The sequence below is a fragment of the Octopus sinensis genome, linkage group LG23 (genome assembly GCF_006345805.1).
Source record: "Octopus sinensis linkage group LG23, ASM634580v1, whole genome shotgun sequence".
In the NCBI taxonomy this organism is placed as follows: Eukaryota; Metazoa; Mollusca; class Cephalopoda; order Octopoda; family Octopodidae; genus Octopus; species Octopus sinensis.
In genome coordinates, this window is record NC_043019.1 from 30,016,343 (window position 1) to 30,038,842 (window position 22,500).

The 22,500-nt window shown below is 37.4% G+C and overlaps 1 protein-coding gene and 1 long non-coding RNA gene across 8 annotated transcripts in view; one reads left to right on the forward strand and one right to left on the reverse strand.

Annotated features, from left to right (window-relative positions):
• The window catches only part of LOC118767661, a 17,607-nt gene extending 8,538 nt beyond the window's left edge, over nt 1-9,069 (reverse strand). Inside the window, exon 1 of the long non-coding RNA XR_005003579.1 lies at nt 9,058-9,069. This is a non-coding gene — a long non-coding RNA (uncharacterized LOC118767661). The remainder of the gene's footprint in view (nt 1-9,057) is intronic.
• The window catches only part of LOC115223427 (TBC1 domain family member 2B), a 295,916-nt gene that overhangs the window by 132,452 nt on the left and 140,964 nt on the right, over nt 1-22,500 (forward strand). For all 7 annotated transcript variants that reach the window (XM_029793960.2, XM_029793959.2, XM_029793964.2 and 4 more), the window contains one exon: nt 11,552-11,735. In XM_029793960.2, the coding sequence (XP_029649820.1) occupies nt 11,552-11,735 (184 nt within the window). The remainder of the gene's footprint in view (nt 1-11,551; nt 11,736-22,500) is intronic.

Consider the following 22,500-nt stretch of genomic DNA (forward strand, 5'->3'; position numbering starts at 1 on the left):
TTCCAGAGGGATGAAGAAAGAGAGAGAAATCCAAGAAGGCATGGAATGCCACCTTTAAAGAAAGTCTGAAGTAACTTGCATCCCCTGCGAAGATGCAGTTGACCATATTCAAAACCAAGATTATTGCAGGCCATCTGTATTGGAGGAAGTAAGACTTCTATGACTAAGATCTTCTGGGTTAGGGTTGGCTTGATGTGATTTAAGAGTGGGGGTCTCTTGGCCCCTTTGGCCATGGGACACACCATAGAATTGTATGTTCAAACTGCATTTTCTATTAACACGAACCAATGGCAGTTGTTGGTATTTATGAAAGGGGCTTGTAAATAATGTAATGTAAAATTACTATGTTCAGTCTTGCATGTAAAGATATTGTCTTCTATGATTCAGTGATTACCATGATATTGAATAAATTAACTTCTTGCATGGAATAAATGTTTGAAATATTTCGCAATAAACAGCATCACTTCATTCTCTCTCTTTCTCTGTCTGTCTGTCTGTTTGTTCTTTCTTCATCCATTTTGAATAACGTTAGTGTGTGTGTGCCATGAGGGAGACAAGAATGCTGACGTTTCAAAGAGAACTCTTATTTGAAAGAAGTTAAATAAATTTCTTATCTTTACTATATAACATTTCTCCATGTAGACCACCACCAGTTTACTTAAAATCTGGTTTTTATTTACTATCTCTCTTTCTCTATATATACATCATCATCATCATCATCATCATCATGGTTGGACAGTTTGACTAGGGTTGGCAAGCTGCATCAGACTCTCATCTGCCTGTCTGTCAATATATTTATATCTGCCTATATGTTTGGTTGTTTTTCTCTTGCACAATGTGTGTATACACACACCAATACATACATGCATATTATGTATACATATATATATATATATATACATATATATATGATATATGTATACATATATCTATATATACATATATATATAATAATATATATATATATATATATATTAGCCGTATTCGTCTGCCGTTACGTTCTGGGTTCAATTCCACCGTGGTCGACTTTGCCTTTCATCCTTTCGGGGTCGATAAATTAAGTACCAGTTACGCACTGGGGTCGATGTAATCAACTTAATCCCTTTCTGTCCTTTCTATGTTTAGCCCCTTGTGGGTAATAAAAAAACATATATATATATATACACACACAGATATGTAGATATATGTGTGTGTTGCAAAAAATATACATATATTGTTGATGCCATATGAATTAAGCTACAAATAATACCATGTAAATATTGGGTTAAAAGACCCTTTGGGTAGGAAGTGTTGAAGTCTGCTTGTGAGGCTTGAACCCACATCTTCTGTAAATATGACGGATGTTCTACCACTGGACCAAGGCATTCCTTCAAGTTTTTAAATCCATTTTAGAAACTTTATTCTTTCCAGCAAGAATTGTATATTGTTGATGTCATAAGAATTTAGAAACTTTGAGAATGTGAAATAATTCTTTTTAGGAATGGTTAGTCTTGAAGAAAGTATAGCTGAGATGTGGGATCAAGTCCCAGGAGCAACCTTTGACTTTTTCTATCCAAATGTTTTTTTAAAACCAATATTTGCATGATATTATTTAAAGATTTCTTTAAGGTGGTGAGCTGGCAGAATCATTAGCATGCCTGGCAAAAGTGCTTTCATCCTTCTTTACATTTGGAGTTCAAATTCTGCTAAGGTTGACTTTGCCTTTCATCTTTTTGAGGTTGATAAATAAATACAGGTTGCATACTGGGGTTGATCTAATCAACTATCCCCCTCCCCCAAATTGCAGGCCTTGTACCTATAGTAGAAAGGATTGATTATGGATTTCTTTATCTGCTCTGAGATTCATCATTCCTAGAAAGAATTATGTTTTCGTATTTATATTTCTGTTTGTCTGTCTGTGTTCGTGTCTCTCTCTCTATCTTACAATCAATTCTTTTCTTCTCTTGGCACAAGGCCTGAAATTTAGGGGGAGGGGGCCAGTTGATTAGATTGACTCCCATATGCAACTGGTAATTAATTTCCCGACCCTGAAAGGATGAAAGGAAAAGTCGACCTCGGCGGAATTTGAACTCAGAACATAAAGACAGATGAAATACCGCTAAGCATTTCGCCTGGTGTGCTAACATAATGCTTAGCTGTAATTCATCTCTTACAATCAATTGATCTATCAATCTACCACAGAATGTTGATGGGTCTGTAGCACAAGACATGAATTTTTCACCATTTTTCACAGCAATCTAACTGATTGAAACACAGTAAACACTTCTTTGAAATTACTATCTATCTACCTATCTATTTATCTATCTGTCTGTTAGTCTTATCTGTCTGTCTCTCTCTTTCTCTCTCTGTCTTTCTTTCTCTCTCTGTCTTTCTTTCTCTCTCTCTGTCTTTCTATCTCTCTCTCTGTCTTTCTATCTCTCTCTCTGTCTTGCTATCTCTCCCTGTCTTTCTATCTCTCTCTCTCTCTGTCTTTCTATCTCTTTCTCTCTCTGTCTTTCTATATATCTCTCTCTCTCTGTCTTTCTATATCTCTCTCTGTCTTTCTATATATCTCTCTCTCTCTGTCTTTCTATATCTCTCTCTGTCTTAATATCTCTCTCTCTGTCTTTCTCTCTCTCTCTCTTCCTCTCTCTCTCTCTCTCTCTCTCTCTGTCTTTCTATCTCTCTCTCTTTGTCCTTCACTAACTTGCATCCCCCTCCTCTTTTTCTCTCTCTTATTCATAAATAATATCCAAGAAAATTCAAATTAAATACTTCTAAAAGTGCAAGATAGCTGTTCCCACCTTTTGATTATTTCTAATTGTTTTCATCAATTTTCTTATCAATTTCCAGTATTTTATTTATTAACATATTTCCATTGTTATTATTTTAAATGAATTTCAATAATCATTTTTTTAAAGCTATAATTCAGTTTTCTACACAGTTTACACTGAATATTTAATTTCATTAATGTCACATATTATTCTTTTATTTGTTACCTTTTACTTGTTTCAGTCACTGGACTGTGGCCATGCTGGAACAAGTTGACCATAGTACTTATTTTGTGTTTTTTTTTTAAGCCTGGTACTTATTCTATTGGTCTTTTTCTTTTGAACTGGTAATTTATGGGGACATAAGGAAATCAACACACAAACACAAAGACAAATTCACACACACACACACACACACACACACACACACACACACGTTTTCAGTTATTTTCTTTCGCGGCCTAATCGATGCAAGTTATAAACAATTAATACAGGTCAATGGTTAGTGCTATTATCTGGTATTGCAATGTTTGAGAAATATTGAAAAACCAGGTAAAAATACTAATCATTGACCTGTATTAATTTCTTTATAATTTGTATTATAAATATAGTTTTCCTGAAGTATTGACTAAAATATTTGTATAAATGTTTTTAATTATTTCTTTTAAAGCCAAAACAATACAAATTATAAAGAAATTAATAGAGGTCAATGATTAGTATTTTTACCTGGTTTTTCAATATTTCTCAAACCTGAAACATTGCAATACCTGATAATAGCACTAACCATTGACCTGTATTAATATATATATCATCATTATCATCATCATCATCGTTTAACGTCCGTTCTCCATGCTAGCATGGGTTGGACGGTTCAACCGGGGATCTGGGAAGCCAGAAGGCTGCACCAAGCTCCGGTCTTATCTGGCAATGTTTCTACAGCTGGATGCCCTTCCTAATGCCAGTTATATATATATATAGGGAGAGTTTATGAAAAAAACAAAAGACGAAGACAGGTGGTGTACAATACAAACAGATGTATTAGTATAACGCTCAGGAATAGAAAAAGTATTTTACGTTTCGAGCCTACACTCTTCTACAGAAAGGGACACAGAAAAAACAAGGAGAGAAAAAAGGAATCAAATAATATATAGTATTATTATTAATATATTAGTATTATTATTCAGTTTCTGTCTACCAAATCCACTCATAAGGCTTTGGTCGGCCCGAGGCTATAGTAGAAGACACTTGCCCAAGGTGCCATGCAGTGGGACTGAACCCAGAACCATGTGGTTAGGAAGCAAGCTACTTACCACACAGCTACTCCTATGCCTATATGATTAATTCAAAACAATGCGAATAAATAAGCTTTGCTTTTGATGGAGTAATTTGAATGCTAAAGGGTTGAAGTGCAAGCAGCATTAAAATGCTTTATTTGGGATTGTCATCTGTGGTCTCTTGACTGATGAAACCTGAGAGACACCAGTTCCAGTTGATTGAAATGATCCACAACTCTTCCAACCCCTAAAATTGCTGGTTCTGTGCCAGAATTTGGAACCAATATTATTACCTCCGCCTTCGCCGAGGCAGAGGTATTGTTTTCAGTCATGTTTGTTTGTCCGTGGACAAGATATCTCAAGAACTGCTGGATGGATTCAGATGAAACTTTCAGGGATCTTTAGTCTCATGACTATCACAAACTGGTTAGATTTTGGGATCGATCTGGTACCGGACAAGGATTCTGGATTATTTTTCCATTTTTTTTTTACTTAAGTTTTGAAGGCCGTTGGGTTCATTTTTAGTAAACTCGTTTGTGAGAGCAGTCGAGTTGATTTCAGATATTCTCATTTTAAAAAATCATCTCCGGCTAATCATTGATAGGATGCTGGCGTTGCCTTGGCAGATGTTTATGCTCTCTGAGTGCTCTTGTTCTACTTGTTATGATGTATTCAAGTGTTATACTTTAATGATGTTAATTATGAAATAAAATCAAAGACACAATCCAAATCTTTATCAAAATGAAACAATGTTCTGAAGATCTATAAAGTCATGCATCAAAATAGAAATAAAATACAATATGGACTTTACACACAAGTTCCACTAATTATCATAGTTGTACTAAAACTCATTAGTCTTCAATTCTCAGCTGTCCATACTTTATCTGAATAGAAGGAGGTGGTTTGGTTGCAACATGGTTGCTGTTCAGACAAAAGGATATGTTTATTTAATGATATCAGCCAATATGTTTTATGGAATGAAATAAACAAACAGTTTCTATAGATTTTTACTAATAATATATAGTAATTTTAGTGAAGGCGCATGGCTCAGTGGTTAGAGCGTCGAGCTTACGATCGTGAGGTTGTGAGCTCGAATCCCGGACCGGGCTGGGTGTTGTGTTCTTGAGCAAGGCACTTTATTTCATGTTGCTCCGGTTCACTCAGCTGTAGAAATGAGTTGCGACGTCACTGGTGCCAAGCTGTATCGATCTTTGTCTTTCCCTTGGATAACACTGGTGGCGTGGAGGGGGGAGGCTGGTATGCATGGGCGACTGCTGGTCTTCCATAAACAACTGTGCCCGGACTTGTGTCTAGGAGGGTAACTTTCTAGGTGCAATCCCATGGTCATTCATGACCGAAGGGGGTCTTTACCCTTTATAGTAATTTTAAGGTGATGAGCTCGTAGAATTGTTACTATGCCAGGCAAAATGCTTAGCGGCATTTCATAGCTTCATGATCTGAGTTCAAATTCCACCAGTGTTGACTTTGCTTTTCATCTTTTGGGGGTTGATAAAATAAGTACCAGTTAAGTACTGGGGTCGATGTAATTGACCTACCCTCTCCTTTGAACTTGCTGACCATGTGCCAAAATTTGAAAACAATATGTAGCAATTTGAAAGCAATATGTAGCAATCTGAAAGCAATATGTAGCAATTTGAAAGCAATATGTAGCAATCTGAAAGCAATATGTAGCAATTTGAAAGCAATATGTAGCAATTTGAAAGCAATATGTAGCAATCTGAAAGCAATATGTAGCAATCTGAAAGCAATATGTAGCAATTTGAAAGCAATTGTAGCAATTTGAAAGCAATATGTAGCAATTTGAAAGCAATATGTAGCAATCTGAAAGCAATATGTAGCAATTTGAAAGCATATGTAGCAATTTGAAAGCAATATGTAGCAATTTGAAAGCAATATGTAGCAATCTGAAAGCAATATGTAGCAATTTGAAAGCAATATGTAGCAATTTGAAAGCAATATGTAGCAATTTGAAAGCAATATGTAGCAATTTGAAAGCAATATGTAGCAATCTGAAAGCAATATGTAGCAATTTGAAAGCAATATGTAGCAATTTGAAAGCAATATGTAGCAATTTGAAAGCAATATGTAGCAATCTGAAAGCAATATGTAGCAATTTGAAAGCAATATGTAGCAATTTGAAAGCAATATGTAGCAATTTGAAAGCAATATGTAGCAATCTGAAAGCAATATGTAGCAATCTGAAAGCAATATGTAGCAATCTGAAAGCAATATGCAGCAATCTGAAAGCAATATGTAGCAATTTGAAAGCAATATGTAGCAATCTGAAAGCAATATGTAGCAATCTGAAAGCAATATGTAGCAATTTGAAAGCAATATGTAGCAATTTGAAAGCAATATGTAGCAATTTGAAAGCAATATGTAGCAATTTGAAAGCAATATGTAGCAATCTGAAAGCAATATGTAGCAATCTGAAAGCAATATGTAGCAATCTGAAAGCAATATGCAGCAATCTGAAAGCAATATGTAGCAATTTGAAAGCAATATGTAGCAATCTGAAAGCAATATGTAGCAATCTGAAAGCAATATGTAGCAATTTGAAAGCAATATGTAGCAATTTGAAAGCAATATGTAGCAATTTGAAAGCAATATGTAGCAATTTTAAGGTGGCAAGATGGTAGAAATGTTACTGCACCCAGCAATTTGCTTAAGCTGCATTTCATCCATCTTTATGTTCCAAGTTCAGGTTCCACCAATGTCGACTTTGCCTTTCATCCATTTGGGGTTGATAAAATAAGTATCAGTAATAGGCGCAGGAGTGGCTGTGTGGTAAGTAGCTTGCTTACCAACCACATGGTTCTGGGTTCAGTCCTACTGCGTGGCACCTTGGGCAAGTGTCTTCTACTATAGCCTCGGGCCGACCAAAGCCTTGTGCATGGATTTGGTAGATGGAAACTGAAAGAAGCCCATTGTATATATGTATATATATATATATATATATGTGTGTGTGTATATGTTTGTGTGTCTGTGTTTGTCCCCCCAACATCGCTTGACAACTAATGGTGGTGTGTTTATGTCCCTGTAACTTAGCAGTTCAGCAAAAGAGACTGATAGAATAAATATTAGGCTTTCAAAGAATAAGTCCTGGGGTCTATTTGCTCGACTAAAGGCGGTGCTCCAGCATGGCTGCAGTCAAATGACAAACAAGTAAAAGAGTAAAAGAGTAATGTACTGGGGTTGATGTAATTGACTTAGCCCCTCTCCTAAACTTGCTGGCTTATGCCAAAATTTGAAGACAATATGTAACAATTTATGACAGCAGTCGTGTTATTTCATTAACAACAATTTGAGAACAATTTAAGGCCACAATCACATTCCTTTCATTAATTACAATTCAAAGCAGCTGTCCTGCCTATTTCATTAATTACAATATAAAGCACCCATCACATTCATTTTATCTTCATCATCATCATTGTGTTAATATCTTTTCTGTGCTTCCATGAGTTTGGCGGAACTTGTAGAGGTGAATTTTCTGTTGCTAACCCTCACCTATTTCCAAGTTAGATAATATTTCTGCATGACTAGACATGTTTACTGAGAATATCAGAAACGACACTGCTTGCATAACAGGGATATAGCATAACAGGCTAAAGTAGAAGACTCTTGCAGTGGGTCTGAACCCGGAACCATGTGGTTGGTAAGCAAGCTACTTACCACACAGCCACTCTTGTGCCTATTATTGTTTATTTAATTGGATATTTACTTTATAAAGTGTGTCTTGTGTTTGTAGATTGTTTCATTTGGGTTGTGCTATTGAATTAAATAGTGCCTTGCATAAGATGTGGGTGGTTCCCAGTAGGGCTATTTTGGGGGTTTGTGTGCAGTGTTGTGGATCCAAATATGATATCTATGTTTTTGTTCATATGTTTTTTTTCTTCATCATACCTAATGCTCCAATTATTACAGGTGTTGTTTTCACCTTCATGCTCCACTTATTGAATAGTGAATATCATCATCATTATCATCTTCATTATCATCTTCGTCATCATCATCATCATCATCATCTTCTTCTTCTTCTTCTTCTTCTTCTTCTTCTTCTTCTTCTTCTTCTTCTTCTTCTTTGTCGTCATCGTCCTCGTCGTCGTCCTCCTCCTCCTCCTCATCTGCGTTGTCGTCATCATCATCATCATCAGCATCTATATTATTCAGTGGTGAGTTAGCAGAATTGTTACCATCCTGAACAAAATACTAACTGGCATTTCTTCTGATTTTATGTTCTGAGGTCGAATCTCACTGAGGTTGACTTCGCTTTTCATCTTTTCGTGGTCAATAAAATATGTACCAGTTGAGTCCCTGGATCAATGTAATCAACTAGCCCCTCCCCTTAAAACTGCTAGCTTTGTGCCAAAATTAGAATTATTATTACTGTTGTTGATGTTGTTGTTGTAGTAAGTATACTCGCACACACATATATATATGAGAGGATGCTGAAAAGTTTGGGTAAAATAAAATACAGGAGGATCATATAATTATGATTTTATTCAACATAGTCCTCTCTCAGATTCACACACTTATTGCAGAAATCCTTCAGTTTTTCTAAGCCCTGTAAAATATCTTGGAAGGTTGGGCCTCCAACCAGGCTTTTCATGATACCCTTAAAGCCATGAACTTTTCAGCACCCCCGCATATGCATGCATGTATGTATGTATGTATGTATGTATGAATGTATGTATGTATGTATGTATGTATGTATGTATATATGTATGTGTGTGTGTGGTGTGTGTGTGTGTGTGTGTGTGTGTGTGTGTGTAAACTGGCACTGTTGGTTACAGTAACAAGGGTTCCAGTTGATCCGATCAATGGAACAGCCTGCTCATGAAATTAAGGTGCACGTGGCTGAGCACTCCACAGACACAAATACCCTTAATGTAGTTTTAGGGAGATTCAACGTGTGATAAGGCTGGCCCATTGAAATACAGGTACTACTAATTTTTGCCAGCTGAGTGTACTGGAGAAACATGAAATTAAGCGTCTTGCTCAAGGACATGCATCACTGGGAATTGAACTCACGAGCTTACGACCGTGAGCCGAATACTTTAACCACTAATCCATGCACCTTCACTGCATCTATGTAGAAAGAGAGAGAGAGAGAGAGAGCAAGAAAGTTAGTACTAACAGTCATCATAACACTCAGTATTGGTTAAAAATCTAAATATATTCTACATTACAGAATCGCAAAGAAGCAGAACATGCTCAACACAAGTGATTTAATAGTCCAACAATTAATTATACTAGGAACATCATTAAAATATTAATTAAGAACACCTTAGCATTCTATTGACTGGAACACTATAATCAGATAATTAATTTTTTTTTGCTACACATCTATATTTTTATATTTTACAGTTTTTTAGTCATGTAACTATGTTTTTTTTAAACTTATAATAACCATCTCTGCTTAGTTCATATCTTAATGAAGCATTTCTGTATAATATAATTAATCGCCAGGATGATTTAATTGCAAGATTGACCAGATAACATGAAATACCTCAGAGATGTGGAAAGGGGATTATAAAAATCAAACAGGAGAGAATGGTAGCCATGGTTTCATTTTTGCCTTGTTGTCATACCTGGTTTGAGAGATGCTGACATCACCTGGTGACTTTGGAATGCTGGGGTAACTGGCAAGATCAATGCATTGAACATTCATTTGAGCTGCAGCAATTCAACACCTGTAGGCATAAGGGAAAATGTGAACAGAAGGGGAATTCCAGTTCGAAGGCGGCGAGCTGGCAGAAATGTTAGTGCGTCAGGTGAAATGATTAGCGGTATTTCGTCTGCCGCTACATTCTGAGTTAAAATTCCGCCAAGGTCGACTTTGCCTTTCATCCTTTCGGGGTCAATTAAATAAGTACCAGTTGTGCACTGGGGTTGATATAATCGATTTAATCCGTTTGTCTGTCCTTGTTTGTCCACTCTGTGTTTAGCCCCTTGTGGGTAGTAAAGAAATAGGTATTTCATCTGCTGCTACATTCTGAGTTCAAATTCCACCAAGGTCGACTTTGCCTTTCATCCTTTCGGGGTTGATTGAATAAGTACCATTTACGCACTGGTGTCGATGTAATCGACTTAATCCGTTTGTCTGTCTTTGTTTGTCCTCTCTAGGGCAAGGGTCTTCTACTATAGCCCTGGGCCAATCAAATTTTTGTGAGTGGATTTGGTTGAAAGAAACTGAAAAAAAGGCCATTGTATGTGCGTGTCTATGTGTGTGTGGGGGTGTCCATGTCTGTCTCCTCCATCACTTGATAACTGATTTTGGTTTGTTTATGTCCACTTAACTTAGCTGCTTGGCAGAAAGAAACCAATAAAATAAGTACCAGCATTCAAAATGAAAAAGCACACTGGATTAATTTGTTTAACTAAAACCCTTCAAGGCGATGCTCCAGCATGGTCACCATCCAGTGACTGAAACAAGTAAAATATATAAAATGGTAGTAGATGGATGTTCCTAATTCTGTACATAAGCATTGTCCTCTACATTGTCCATTTTCATAATTAAAACTTGACATGACAAACCATTTCATATTCTGTCATAATTCAATTTGAGTAATCTCCCTTGCTTTTGTTTGGTTGAGTTGAATGCTGTTTGAAACAAGGTGTAGTCTTAATTAATTGAAGTTATGCTTTCTACATGAAGTGTGCTACCACTTACTTTCCTAGTCATCATCACTATCATCATAATCATAATCATCATTTAACTATCAGTTTTCTATGCATGCTTGTATAGGTTGAATGGAGTTTACTGAGGCCTGTTTTCTACAGCTGGATGCCCTTCCTGTAGCTAACCCTCACCTGTTTTCAAGCAAAATGATATTTCTTCATGGCCAGACATGTTTTTGCAGAATAATATAAATGAATGATACTACTTGTATGCTGCTATCATGTGATGTTAGGCTAAGGACACACACACACACACACACAACATTTATATACATACGTAAGCACACACACATACACCCACATACACACATACATATATATGATAGGCTTCTTTCACTTTCCATCTACCAGATCCGCTCACAAGGCTTTGGTCAGCTCAGGGCTATAGTAGAACACACTTGTTCAAGGTGTCACACAGTGGGACTGAACCCAGCACCATGTCGTTGGGAAGCGAACTTCTTACCACACAGCCACTAATGTGAAACAACCTTGTTTAACCCTTTAGTGTTCGCATTATTCTGCCAAAATTAATGCTTTTTTATCCACTTTGTTTTGAACTAATCATGCATTATCTTGTAGCTATGAGATTTTGATGAGGTAGCTGTTAATTTCTAGAACAATATTGTAGGGTTGGTGTGAGAAACCAGATATGGCCAGTTTGAACATAAAACAGGCAGAATACTTTTGGCCGGATATGGCCAGTTTAAATGCTAAAGGGTTAATTAAAATCAAATAAACACTGTATAATCCATTGCTTGATTAATGTATTCTGATGTTATCCTTTAACGATATATTTATGTGATATTATTTTTTTTTTCTTTGTGACAGTTAAGTAAGAAACTGATGTATGCCTTGTCAGGAGAAGGGGAGTCCTCAGGTTCAGCCCAGGAGAATCAAGCACAGTCAAGTTCAACACAAGCATCATGTCAGAAAACCAAGGTTTGGTCCTTGGCAGCTTTACGCTCAGAGATCGTTAATATATTGAACAGTCACAAGCAACAAAGAAATCCAGGTAAGGTTACAGACAATCGATCACCTGACTTTTGTGATTAGACCTTCATTAACCCTTTCACTGCAAAATTAAATTTCATTGTTATTCCAGTCATGATGTTAAGTATCTACCAAAAAATAGAATTGTTATTTTCTGTAAGGTATATTCTTTTCTACTCTAGGCACAACGCCTGAAAGTTTTAGGGAAGGGGCTAGATGATTAGATCAACCCCAGTATGCAACTAGTACTTAATCTGTCAATCCTGAAAGAATGAAAGGCAAAGTTGACCTCTGCAGAATTTGAACTGAAAAAAATCATTCGAGCAAGGTCGTTGCCAGTGCCGCTGGACTGGCTCCTGTGCAGATGGCACATAAAAAGCACCATTTGAGCATGGCCATTGCCAGTACCGCCTGACTGGCCCTCATGCTGGTGGCACGTAAAAGCACCCACTACACTCTCGGAGTGGTTGACATTAGGAAGGGCATCCAGCTGTAGAAACTCTGCCAGATTAGATTGGAGTCTGGTGCAGCCATCTGGTTCACCAGACCTCAGTCAAATCGTCCAACCCATGCTAGCATGGAAAGCGGACATTAAACGATGATGACGATGATAATGATGACGACATAAAGACGGATGAAATACCTCAAAGCATTTCGCCTGGTATGCTAATGTTTCTGCCAGCTCACCGCCTATGGCATATTGCCTCAAAGATAGTATATCTCAACAGAAAAAATAGCTTTAAACATGACATTCCTCAACAAAAGATAGATTGGAATATAAAACTGCTTTTTGTAAGATAAGGGTAATGAAACTTTAATTGGATATATCTGATTTTTGCAGTAAAAGGGTTAAAATCAAAGTAGGGGACATTGGATAATGTGGTCCTGAATTCAGTATATCTGAAAAGAAGTAGGATAGTCGTGGTTGGACTATCTTTGATCACAGGTTTGATGAGGGGTCCCTTAATTTGTTTACTGCAAAATTAAATTTCTTCATTATTCCAGTAATGATGTTAAACATCAACCAGAAAATAGAATTGGTATTTTCTGCAAGTCTTGTTGCCTCAGTACACTTGACATATCTCAATAGAAAATAGTTTCAAACATGACATTCTTCATCAAAAGATAAATTGGTATATAAAAAATAAGGCGGCAAGCTGGCAGAATCATTAGCACGTCGGGTGAAATGCTTAGCGGTATTTCGGCTGCCGTTACGTTGTGAGTTCAAATTCCGCCGAGGTCGACTTTGCCTTTCATCCTTTCAGGGTCAGTAAATTAAGTACCAATTACGCACTGGGGTCGATGTAATCGACTTAATACCTATGTCTGTCATTGTTTGTCCCCTCTGTGTTTAGCCCCTTGTGGGTAATAAAGAAATAGGTATATAAAAATTGCTTTTTGCAGTTATGGTTAATGAAATTTTGAATGGATATATCTGATTTATGCAGTAAAAGGGTTAATTTAGTAAAATCTTTTCTTAATGATGTCATACACTTATACGACATAGTGATCCAATAACTGTATTTTAATTTAATTAATTACGGCGATGTACTTGCATAGCAAGTGATTTGATCTGAGATCGTGTGCTGAAACGAAAACAATTGCAGTGTGGAAGGTGTTTGTAAGCCATTTAAGAAACACACAAAAGCTGTTCGATTCACTTCAACATTTAAGTTTAATTTGTCAAAATATTTTTGTTGCTTTAAGACCGCGACCTGTTCACTGACAAAAATCCATCCTGCGACAAAAATCCGTGCTGCATCTGAGCTCAGATGCAGCACGGATTTTTGTCAGTGAACAGGTCACGGTCTTAAAGCGCCGAAAATATTTTGACAAATTAAACTTAAATGTTGAAGTGAATCGAACGGCTTTTGTGTGTTTCTTAAATGGCTTACAAACACCTTCCACACTGCAATTTGATTAATGAAATATGGATATGATCAGAGTAAACTGCAAACTGAATTCTGAGGTGGAGTAATGGTGTTGTGTAGTTGGTTGAATCAAACTTCAATATATGTTTTTTGTGTTTCTTTACATCTGTTTCTGTTCTGTTAGGAACAGGTGTGGCTGTGTGGTTGAGAAGCTTGCTTCCCAGTCATGTGGTCTTAGGTTCAGTCTCACTGTGTGGCACCTCAGGCAAGTATCTTTTATTACAGCCCAGGGCTAACCAAAGCCTTGTGAGTTGATTTGGTAGATGGAAACTGAAAGAAACTCACTGTGTGTGTGTGTTAGTTTGTGTGTGTGTGTGTGTGTGTGTGTGTGTGTGTAACCTTGTCTAGACATCATTTGGTGGTTGTAAATGAGCAGCTCAGCCATGCTTCCATGGGTCAGTCAGAATTTGGTGAGGTAGTTTTTCTACAGCCAGATGCCCTTTCTTTCATCAATCCTCAGCTTTTTTCAAGCGAAGTAATATCTCCCCGTGGCCAGATATGTCTTTCACGGATGGTTAGAAACGAAGGAAACCGTTTCTGCAATGAAGACTCTCATTTACAACTGTTGCAGGATGTCAAAACAAACAGACAAACAGACAGATACACACACACACGCAAGCATGTATGCGTGCAAACACATGTACATAAATGTGTGTGTGTATACATACATACATACATACATACATACATATGTATGTACGTATTTATAACCAAAATAAGCAACAAGGATATCCAGTTGATGTAATGTTTGCATTGTTCAATTAAATGGAGTTGCTTGAAATGATTGTACTGCATTACCTCTGGATATCCTTGTTGCTTATTTTGATTATAATTGCCTTATTTTAAATTATATGGATAATACCATACTAAATTCTGGTGCCTTCAACTTAAGTACCATATTCATCTGAATCTAAATTTTACTGAACTTATATATACACACACACACACACATATATATTATATATATATGTATACCTATATATATAGTATATATGTATGTCTCTCTCTCTCTCTCTAAGATATTTCAAATAACTTTTGTCTGCCAGTGACCCAGGTGGCTATGTCTAACTCAATAGAACCATGAAAACACATATTATGTTCCCTATAGATGTGTTTTTTTATGAAACAGCTGGAATTTAAAGTTTTTAGTAATCTCTTACTTTAATATTTCTTAAAAATTTAACCAAAAATTTGTTAGTTTTCCCAAGACAATTCTTATTCAAAGAATATAATGAATATTTTATTGAAATTATTTTATGAAAAATATCTAAAAATAAATTTAGGTTAGAGTACTTATATTTCAGATGTTATTAGTTACTTCAGTCATTTCATTACAGACTGAATGTATGTAGTTTTGGCATTGATATTTAACTACAGGCCAATTGTTGTTGGGTAGAGCTATGATCAAAGGCATTCCATCTGTGACCATCTTGTCTTTTTAGAGAATATTTACAATCACATTATCTTCTTCTTCAGCTGTCTGTTGCAGGTCAATGTTGCCTGTTCTTGTTCTGTAACCACCTCTGGCAGGCTTGCATATGGGCTACAAGTCCTGTTCTTGATCTGCAGCAGTGATGACACCTGCTGCAGGTGAAGCTACCTGATGCAACGGAGAAATGATGCCTCTCAGGTGCTTTTTCCTATTCTTTTTGTTGTGTTTCCTCAATGCCTGGCTTTACAAGCTTTAGCAAAAAGCACCATTCGTCATGCTGGTGTCTGGGGAGATGCTGGAGTTCTTCATATGTCTCCTCAGCATATGTGTAATGTGGAAGACCGAAGAGTCTTCTCAACTAAATAGGAATATGATAGAGAGGGAGGTGGCTTTATGCTATGTGGTGAAGGATTAACCCTTTTGTTACCATATTTCTGTTGAGATGCTTTGTGTTTCTTTCAATTAATTTTAAATATAACAAAGAATTTAGTAAAATAACTTAGTTATCATTCAGCTAGTGTTAGGAATACAAATTGCGACTAAGGTTTGTTGAAAGATGCAACTCCATAGCTACATGCTAGTGCTCAAGTCCCTGTTAGTGATTTGGCTAACTACTCCTTGACATCTGACCACTTTTTTCTCTTTTCCCATAGTTCCCACAGAATAATCTCTGCAAGGTCACTGGATCTTGTTTTGTAGTCACAATGTCTCAGCTTTCCTTTCTCCATCATTGTCTGTTGAAAAAATAAGAAGTAAATGCGCCCTTTTAAAGCCTAGCCAGGCTCATGGGCTCGGTTTCCCAGTTTCTATGGTGTATGTGTTCCCCCCAGCTGGACAGGATGCCAGTCCATTGCAGTGTTACTCATTTTTGTCAGCTGAGTGGACTGGAGCAACGTGAAATGAAGTGTTTTGCTCAAGAACACAACGCGTCGCCCGGTCCAGGAATTGAAACCACAATCTTACAATCATGGTACTGACACCCTAACCACTAACCTACGCACCTCCACAAATTTGTCTGTTGAAGGTGTTTGTTAAAAGCCAACATGACACTGAAAGGTGCCATGGATCTGCTCTCTTGTGATGTGAACTGACTATGAGTTGCCAAAACTGTTGAGGCAGTAGCCTCTCATTTCCAAGACTTGTGTCTTTCTCTCTCTGTATCTCTACAGTTGGAGTCTTTGTGATATAATTTAAACAGATGTCACCATTTCTTAATTTAGACAAGATTGTTCAAATTATTTGAGTTTGTTCATTCGAAGGAAATATATATATATCAATCATTATGATCAATATCCACATTAAATGAAACATATTTATTGATCAATAAAGATCAGTAGTTTTATAAATTTCAGTATATTGGCCATCAAAATGAACTGCAACATTTAAACATTGTATATTGGCTTGCTACACTAGTAGAAATATTTAAAAGGTATAAATATATTGACCTATTAAGATAAAAACTTGTATTAAATTTCCATATATCTTGGCCATAAAGATAGACAGCTATATTAAAACACTTTATATTGGTCATCTAAATGAAATCTTTTAATGATGGAGATATATTTTGTTTTGTAAAAATGAAATAGTACAGTATGTATATAAATTAAAAAAAAAACAACTTAACTACATAGGCGCAGGAGTGGCTGTGTGGTAAGTAACTTGCTAACCAACCACATGGTTCCGGGTTCAGTCCCACTGCGTGGCATCTTGTCTACAATAGCCTTCTGCTATAGCCTCGGGCCGACCAAAGCCTTGTGAGTGGATTTGATAGACAGAAACTGAAAGAAGCCTGCCGTATATATGTGTGTCTGTGTTTGTCCCTCTAGCATTGCTTGACAACCGATGCTGGTTTATGTCCCCGTCACAAAAGTTCGGCAAAAGGGACCAATAGAATAAGTACTGGGCTTACAAAGAATAAGTCCCGGGGTCAATTTGCTTGACTAAAGGTGGTGCTCCAGCATGGCCGCAGTCAAATGACTGAAATAAGTAAAAGAGTAAAAGAGAGTAAGAGTATTCTATAGCCATTAAATAAGATATATTTAGATACATGTGTATGGAAGTAAGCATGTACAATCAAAATAGGTAATCCCTCCCTCCATCCATTCATCCATTTTCTCTGCCCACTATTCCAGGGAGATTTGTGGGGGCAGATTCTTCTGACACCTTCATAAGTTCTAATCAGAAACAGCTGTCATAAGACTTTCCTGCTGGATTCCCAAGCATGATCAACTGAAATTATGGATATTATCCAACCATTTCATCCTTGGTCTACCCACTAGTTCTCCTGCTGGTTGGCTTGGTTTGAAAAATCTGTCTTGTGATTCTTGTGTGTGTTTGTCTCCCCTCCCCCACCACTGCTTGACAACTGGTGATTGTGAAAAATAAGTGCTGGGGTTGATTAGTTCTATATTTAAGAGACGAGGAATTATGTACATTATTTACATTATTTACATTTGACGGATATTTGTCCACATCTTGTTGTTAACACAACGTTTTGGCTGATGTACCCTCCAGCCCTCTTCAGGTGTCTTGGGGAAATTTTGAATCTGGGTTCTCATTCCTGAGGTATTTTTTGATGTTATTATTATTATTATTGTTTTTGTTCAGGTCGCTATTTGAAATTGAACTCGGAATCTTGGGGTTAGTAGCCCATGCTCTTAACCACTATGCCATATGCCCGTGGGCATATGGCGTAGTGGTTTGAAGTTTTCCCAGCTTCAAAATTTCCCCAAGACACCTGAAGAAGGCTGGAGGGTATATCAGCTGAAATGTTGTGTTAACAACAAAACAACAAACAAGATGAGGACAAATATCTATCAGTTGTAAATAATGTAAATAATGGGGTTGATTAGTTTCACTAAAATTCTTCAAGGCAGTGCCCCAGCATAGCCACAGTCAAATGACTGAAACAAGTAAAAGATAAAAAATAAAAGATAAGTATATTGATTCCTAACTTTGGCACAAGGCCATAAATTTGGAGGGAAAGTATTGAGTATTGCCAATTAAATCATTCTGCAGTAAATGACTTGTAATTTGTTTCAATGACCCCATGAGGATGAAAGTTAACCTCAGCAGAATTTGAACTCAGAATGTAAAGAGCTGTGATTGATAAGTAGATTGATTAGTTTAGATCAGGAGCTGTGTTCAAATAATCATCACACCTGATAATAGTATTTTCAAATGAGAATATTGTTTTAGTTATCATAAGCTTTTTTTACAACACACACATACACACACACACTGAGTGACTGACACAAACACACATGTAGTAACTGATAGACAAAACTATATACAAACATACACTGATATTATTATATAACTGACAGACACTGCACACTGGCAGATATATTGCCTAACTGGTAAACATAAATCATTTGAAACTCTAATAAAGTGTGTGTGTGTGTGTGTATGAACTGCCATAATAGATTATGGTCAGATTTGGAACTGCAAATCCCCTGTAGATAGTCCCCTTTGATGATACAAGTATAAGCTTAGGGATGACTTCAAGCATTTTAATACTGATTAATACTGATCTCACCTCCTGAGAAGACTTTGTCAGTTCTTGTCAAACTGTCCAACCCATGTCAGCATGGAAAACAGATGTTAAATGATTATCATCATCATCATCATCATCGTTTAATGTCCGTTTTCCGCGCTAGCACGGGTTGGACGGTTCGACCGGGGTCTGGGGAGCCAGGGGCTGCCCCAGGCTCCAGTCTGGTCTGGCAGTGTTTCTACGGCTGGATGCCCTTCCTAACGCCAACCACTCCGCGAGTGTAGTGGGTGTTTTTTACGTGCCACCTGCACAGGTGCCAGACGGAGCTGGCGAACGGCCACGAACGGATGGTGTTTTTATGTGTCAGTGGCACAGGGCCAGGCAATGCTGGCAACGGACACGAACGGATGGTGCTTTTATGTGCCACCGACACGGGGCCAAACAGAGCTGGCAAACGGCCACGAACGGATGGTGCTTTTATGTGTCACCTGCACGGGGGCCAGCATGACGATGATAATGATGATGATGACATGCATACATACATACATACATACATACATACATACATACATACATACATACATACATACATACATGCATGCATGATGGCTGCCCCCTCGTTATCGAGCATGGCCATTGCATGAAGCTTAACTGTTATTGGTGCTGTGATCGAATGTGACTTTTTAGCCCAGCTAAAGATCTACAATGTCTTGTACAGAATTGGCAGCTAAAACCAACAGTCACCCATGCATACCAGCTCCCCCTCTCCATGCCACCAATATTATCTGAGGAGAAAGCAAAGGTCGATACAGCTTGGTACTAGTGACATAGCAACTCATTTCTACAGCTGAGTGAACTGGAGCAACTTGGAATAAAGTATCTTGCTCAAGAACACAACACGCAGCCCAGTCTGGGATTCGAACTCACAACCTCATGATTGTAAGCTTGACATTCTAACCACTGAGCCATGCGCCTTCACATCGTGTACACACACACACACACACACACACACACACACACACACACACACAAGTATCTTGTTGAAGAACACAACACACAGTGCAGTCTGGGAATTGAACTCACTACCTCATGATCGTAAGCTTGACATTCTAACCACTGAGCCATGCGCCTTCACATCGTGTAAACACACACACACACATCTTGTTGAAGAACACAACACACAGTGCAGTCTGGGAAATGAACTCACTACCTCATGATTGTGAGCCTGACGCACTAACCACTGAGCTATGCGCCTTCAAATTATAGCATCGAAAGGCATAATTAATTTGGTAAATGCATTAGGAATATTCAGCTGTTTACAAGATTTTATTTACACATTAATTGATATGATAGTATCATGTTATATAGCTTTAGAAAATGGATGAGGTTGTAAATGACGAACAAAAAAAAATTTTATAAGTAAACTCTACATGTTATTTATAATAGCAAACGTATTTTCTATTAACATCATCATTTGCAAGAGTTAATATATCTGTATACAAGTTAGTGTTAACATATGCAATGCAGAGAGCATTAAATATGTTAACTAGAAATCATTTTATGTAAAGACAGATAGATAAGTGAAGTAGTTGTTATTATAGTTTAATGGAGGGAGTTTTAAAAGGTTAACTGGAAATAATTATGTCGTACAGAAATAGGTAAGCTAGTATTAAATATGTAGTCGGGCGGACGAATAACTTAGAGATTCAGTCAGAGTAAGTTTGTATTAAAGTATTTATTTCAGGGAGAATTAAACGAAATGAATTAGAAATATCTATGTGGTGAGGCAGAGGGTTAGGTAAGCTAGTATTAAAATATGTAATCATATAGACAGACAGACAGACTAATATTGAGAGTAAGTGTTAATGTATTTAGAACAGGGAATATTAACAAGCTAACTAGAAATAAATGATCTGGGAACACTGTCACCACCACCACCACCACCACCACCACTGCCATCACCAACATCGTGATCGTCATAATCGTCACCATTTAATGTCCATGTTCCATGTTGGCATGGGTTGGACAGTTTGACAAACTATGATGGATCCAAACTATGAAGGCACATGGCTTAGTGGTTAGAGTGTCGACCTTGCAATCGTGAGGTTGTGAGCTCGAATCCCGGACCGGGCTGTGTGTTGTGTTCTTGAGCAAGACACTTTATTTCACGTTGCTCCAGTTCACTCAGCTGTAGAAATGAGTTCCAACATCACTGGCGCCAAGCTGTATCAGCCCCTTTGCCTTTCCCTTGGACAACACTGGTGGTGTGGAGAAGGGAGGCTGGTATGCATGGGCGACTGCTGGTCTTCCATAAAACAACCTTGCCTAGACTTGTGCCTGGGAGGGTAACTTTCTAGGTGCAACCCCATGGTCTGTGTTGTGACCAGAAGGGGGTCTCAGATGCATCCAAGATCTGTACCATGCTCCAGTGTCTTCTGGATAATCATCTTGACACCAACCACTTTGCAGCATGTACTAGATGCTTTTGATGTACCATCAGTACGTGTGAGGTTGCTGAGCAGCTCACAAATTCTATGGGCCCCAAGCAATGGGAGGGAAGCTTCATTCTAGGTGATGAGGGGGTTAAAGAAAAAAACAGAGTGGGTTTCATATTGTGGAGGGGGTTACATGGTTACTCACTTTTAGAAGAGAGTGTGAGAATGATCAGGTGGAGCTCCACAGAGAGAAATAGTTGTTTTCATCCTTTCGGGGTCAATGAATTAAGTACCAGTTATGCACTGGGGTCGATGTAATTGACTTAATCCCTTTGTCTGTCCTTGTTTGTCCCTTCTATGTTTTGCCCCTTGTGGGCAATAAACAAATAAGATGATGATGATTATGATGATGACAATGACGATGATGATGATGATATATGATGAGGGGGTTAAAGAAAAAAACAGAGTGGGTTTCATGTTGTGGAGGGGTTACATGGTTACTCACTTTTAGAAGAGAGTGGGAGAATGATTAGGTGGAGCTCCACAGAGAGAAATAGATGCGGTGAGGTGTCCAACTGGCCCCGCAAAGTATGAGAGGAGTTGAAATGATTAGTAACAGAGGAACTGAAGTGGTTAATGTTAGGAAGGGCATTTAGCCATTGAACCAATATCAAAGCAGACAATCAGATTATTATCTAACACTTGAATCCTCTGTTTGTTTCATCTACCCTCATGGGTAAAACCTTGAACAAAGCTGTGTAAGAGTGTCTAACTTGGATGAATATGTACTGCAGCTGAATCAACTCTCTCTCTCTATCTGCTCAGTCAAAGTCGACTCTCGGTCACTCGTTGGATCAGTGTCCTCCAGTCAGTTCTAACCTGGGCCGCTTATTTCAGATTGACTATGTCCATTCTGGTATTACTCTTGATGGTGTCAAGCCAGCGGGTTCTTGGTTGGCCTCTTCCTCTCTTGCCACTGACCATTCCAAGCATGATGTCCTTCTCCAGAAATTTTCTCCACATAATATGAGCGAAATATGCCAATTTATGATTGGTGATCAACTAAATCAACTAAATGCACATAAATGCTTCCATAAAGGATATTTAGATGCTTATCCAGCAGAAATGTGTCGGATAGAAAATTTTTTAATTCAGATAAAAAAAACAGATAGCTCTTAAAACATTAAGCATATTTTAGACTTAAAATTTAGAAGCAAAAATAAAAAAAAAAAAATAACAAAACGATAATGATAATTATAAAGTAGCAAATATTCAGTATAAACTCTTACAGAATTACTCTAACATCTGTCCATAACCTTCGGCTTTAGAAGAAGAAACATAGCCTAATATGGAGAACACAAAATTTCTAGATAAATTTAAGTGAATAACAAACAAATAATTGTTGTTATTTGAGCTGGAGGATAATACTGTAATGAGGATAATACTGTAATAAACAGATTTCAAAGATGTGTAATTTTATATTTTTCCTTATG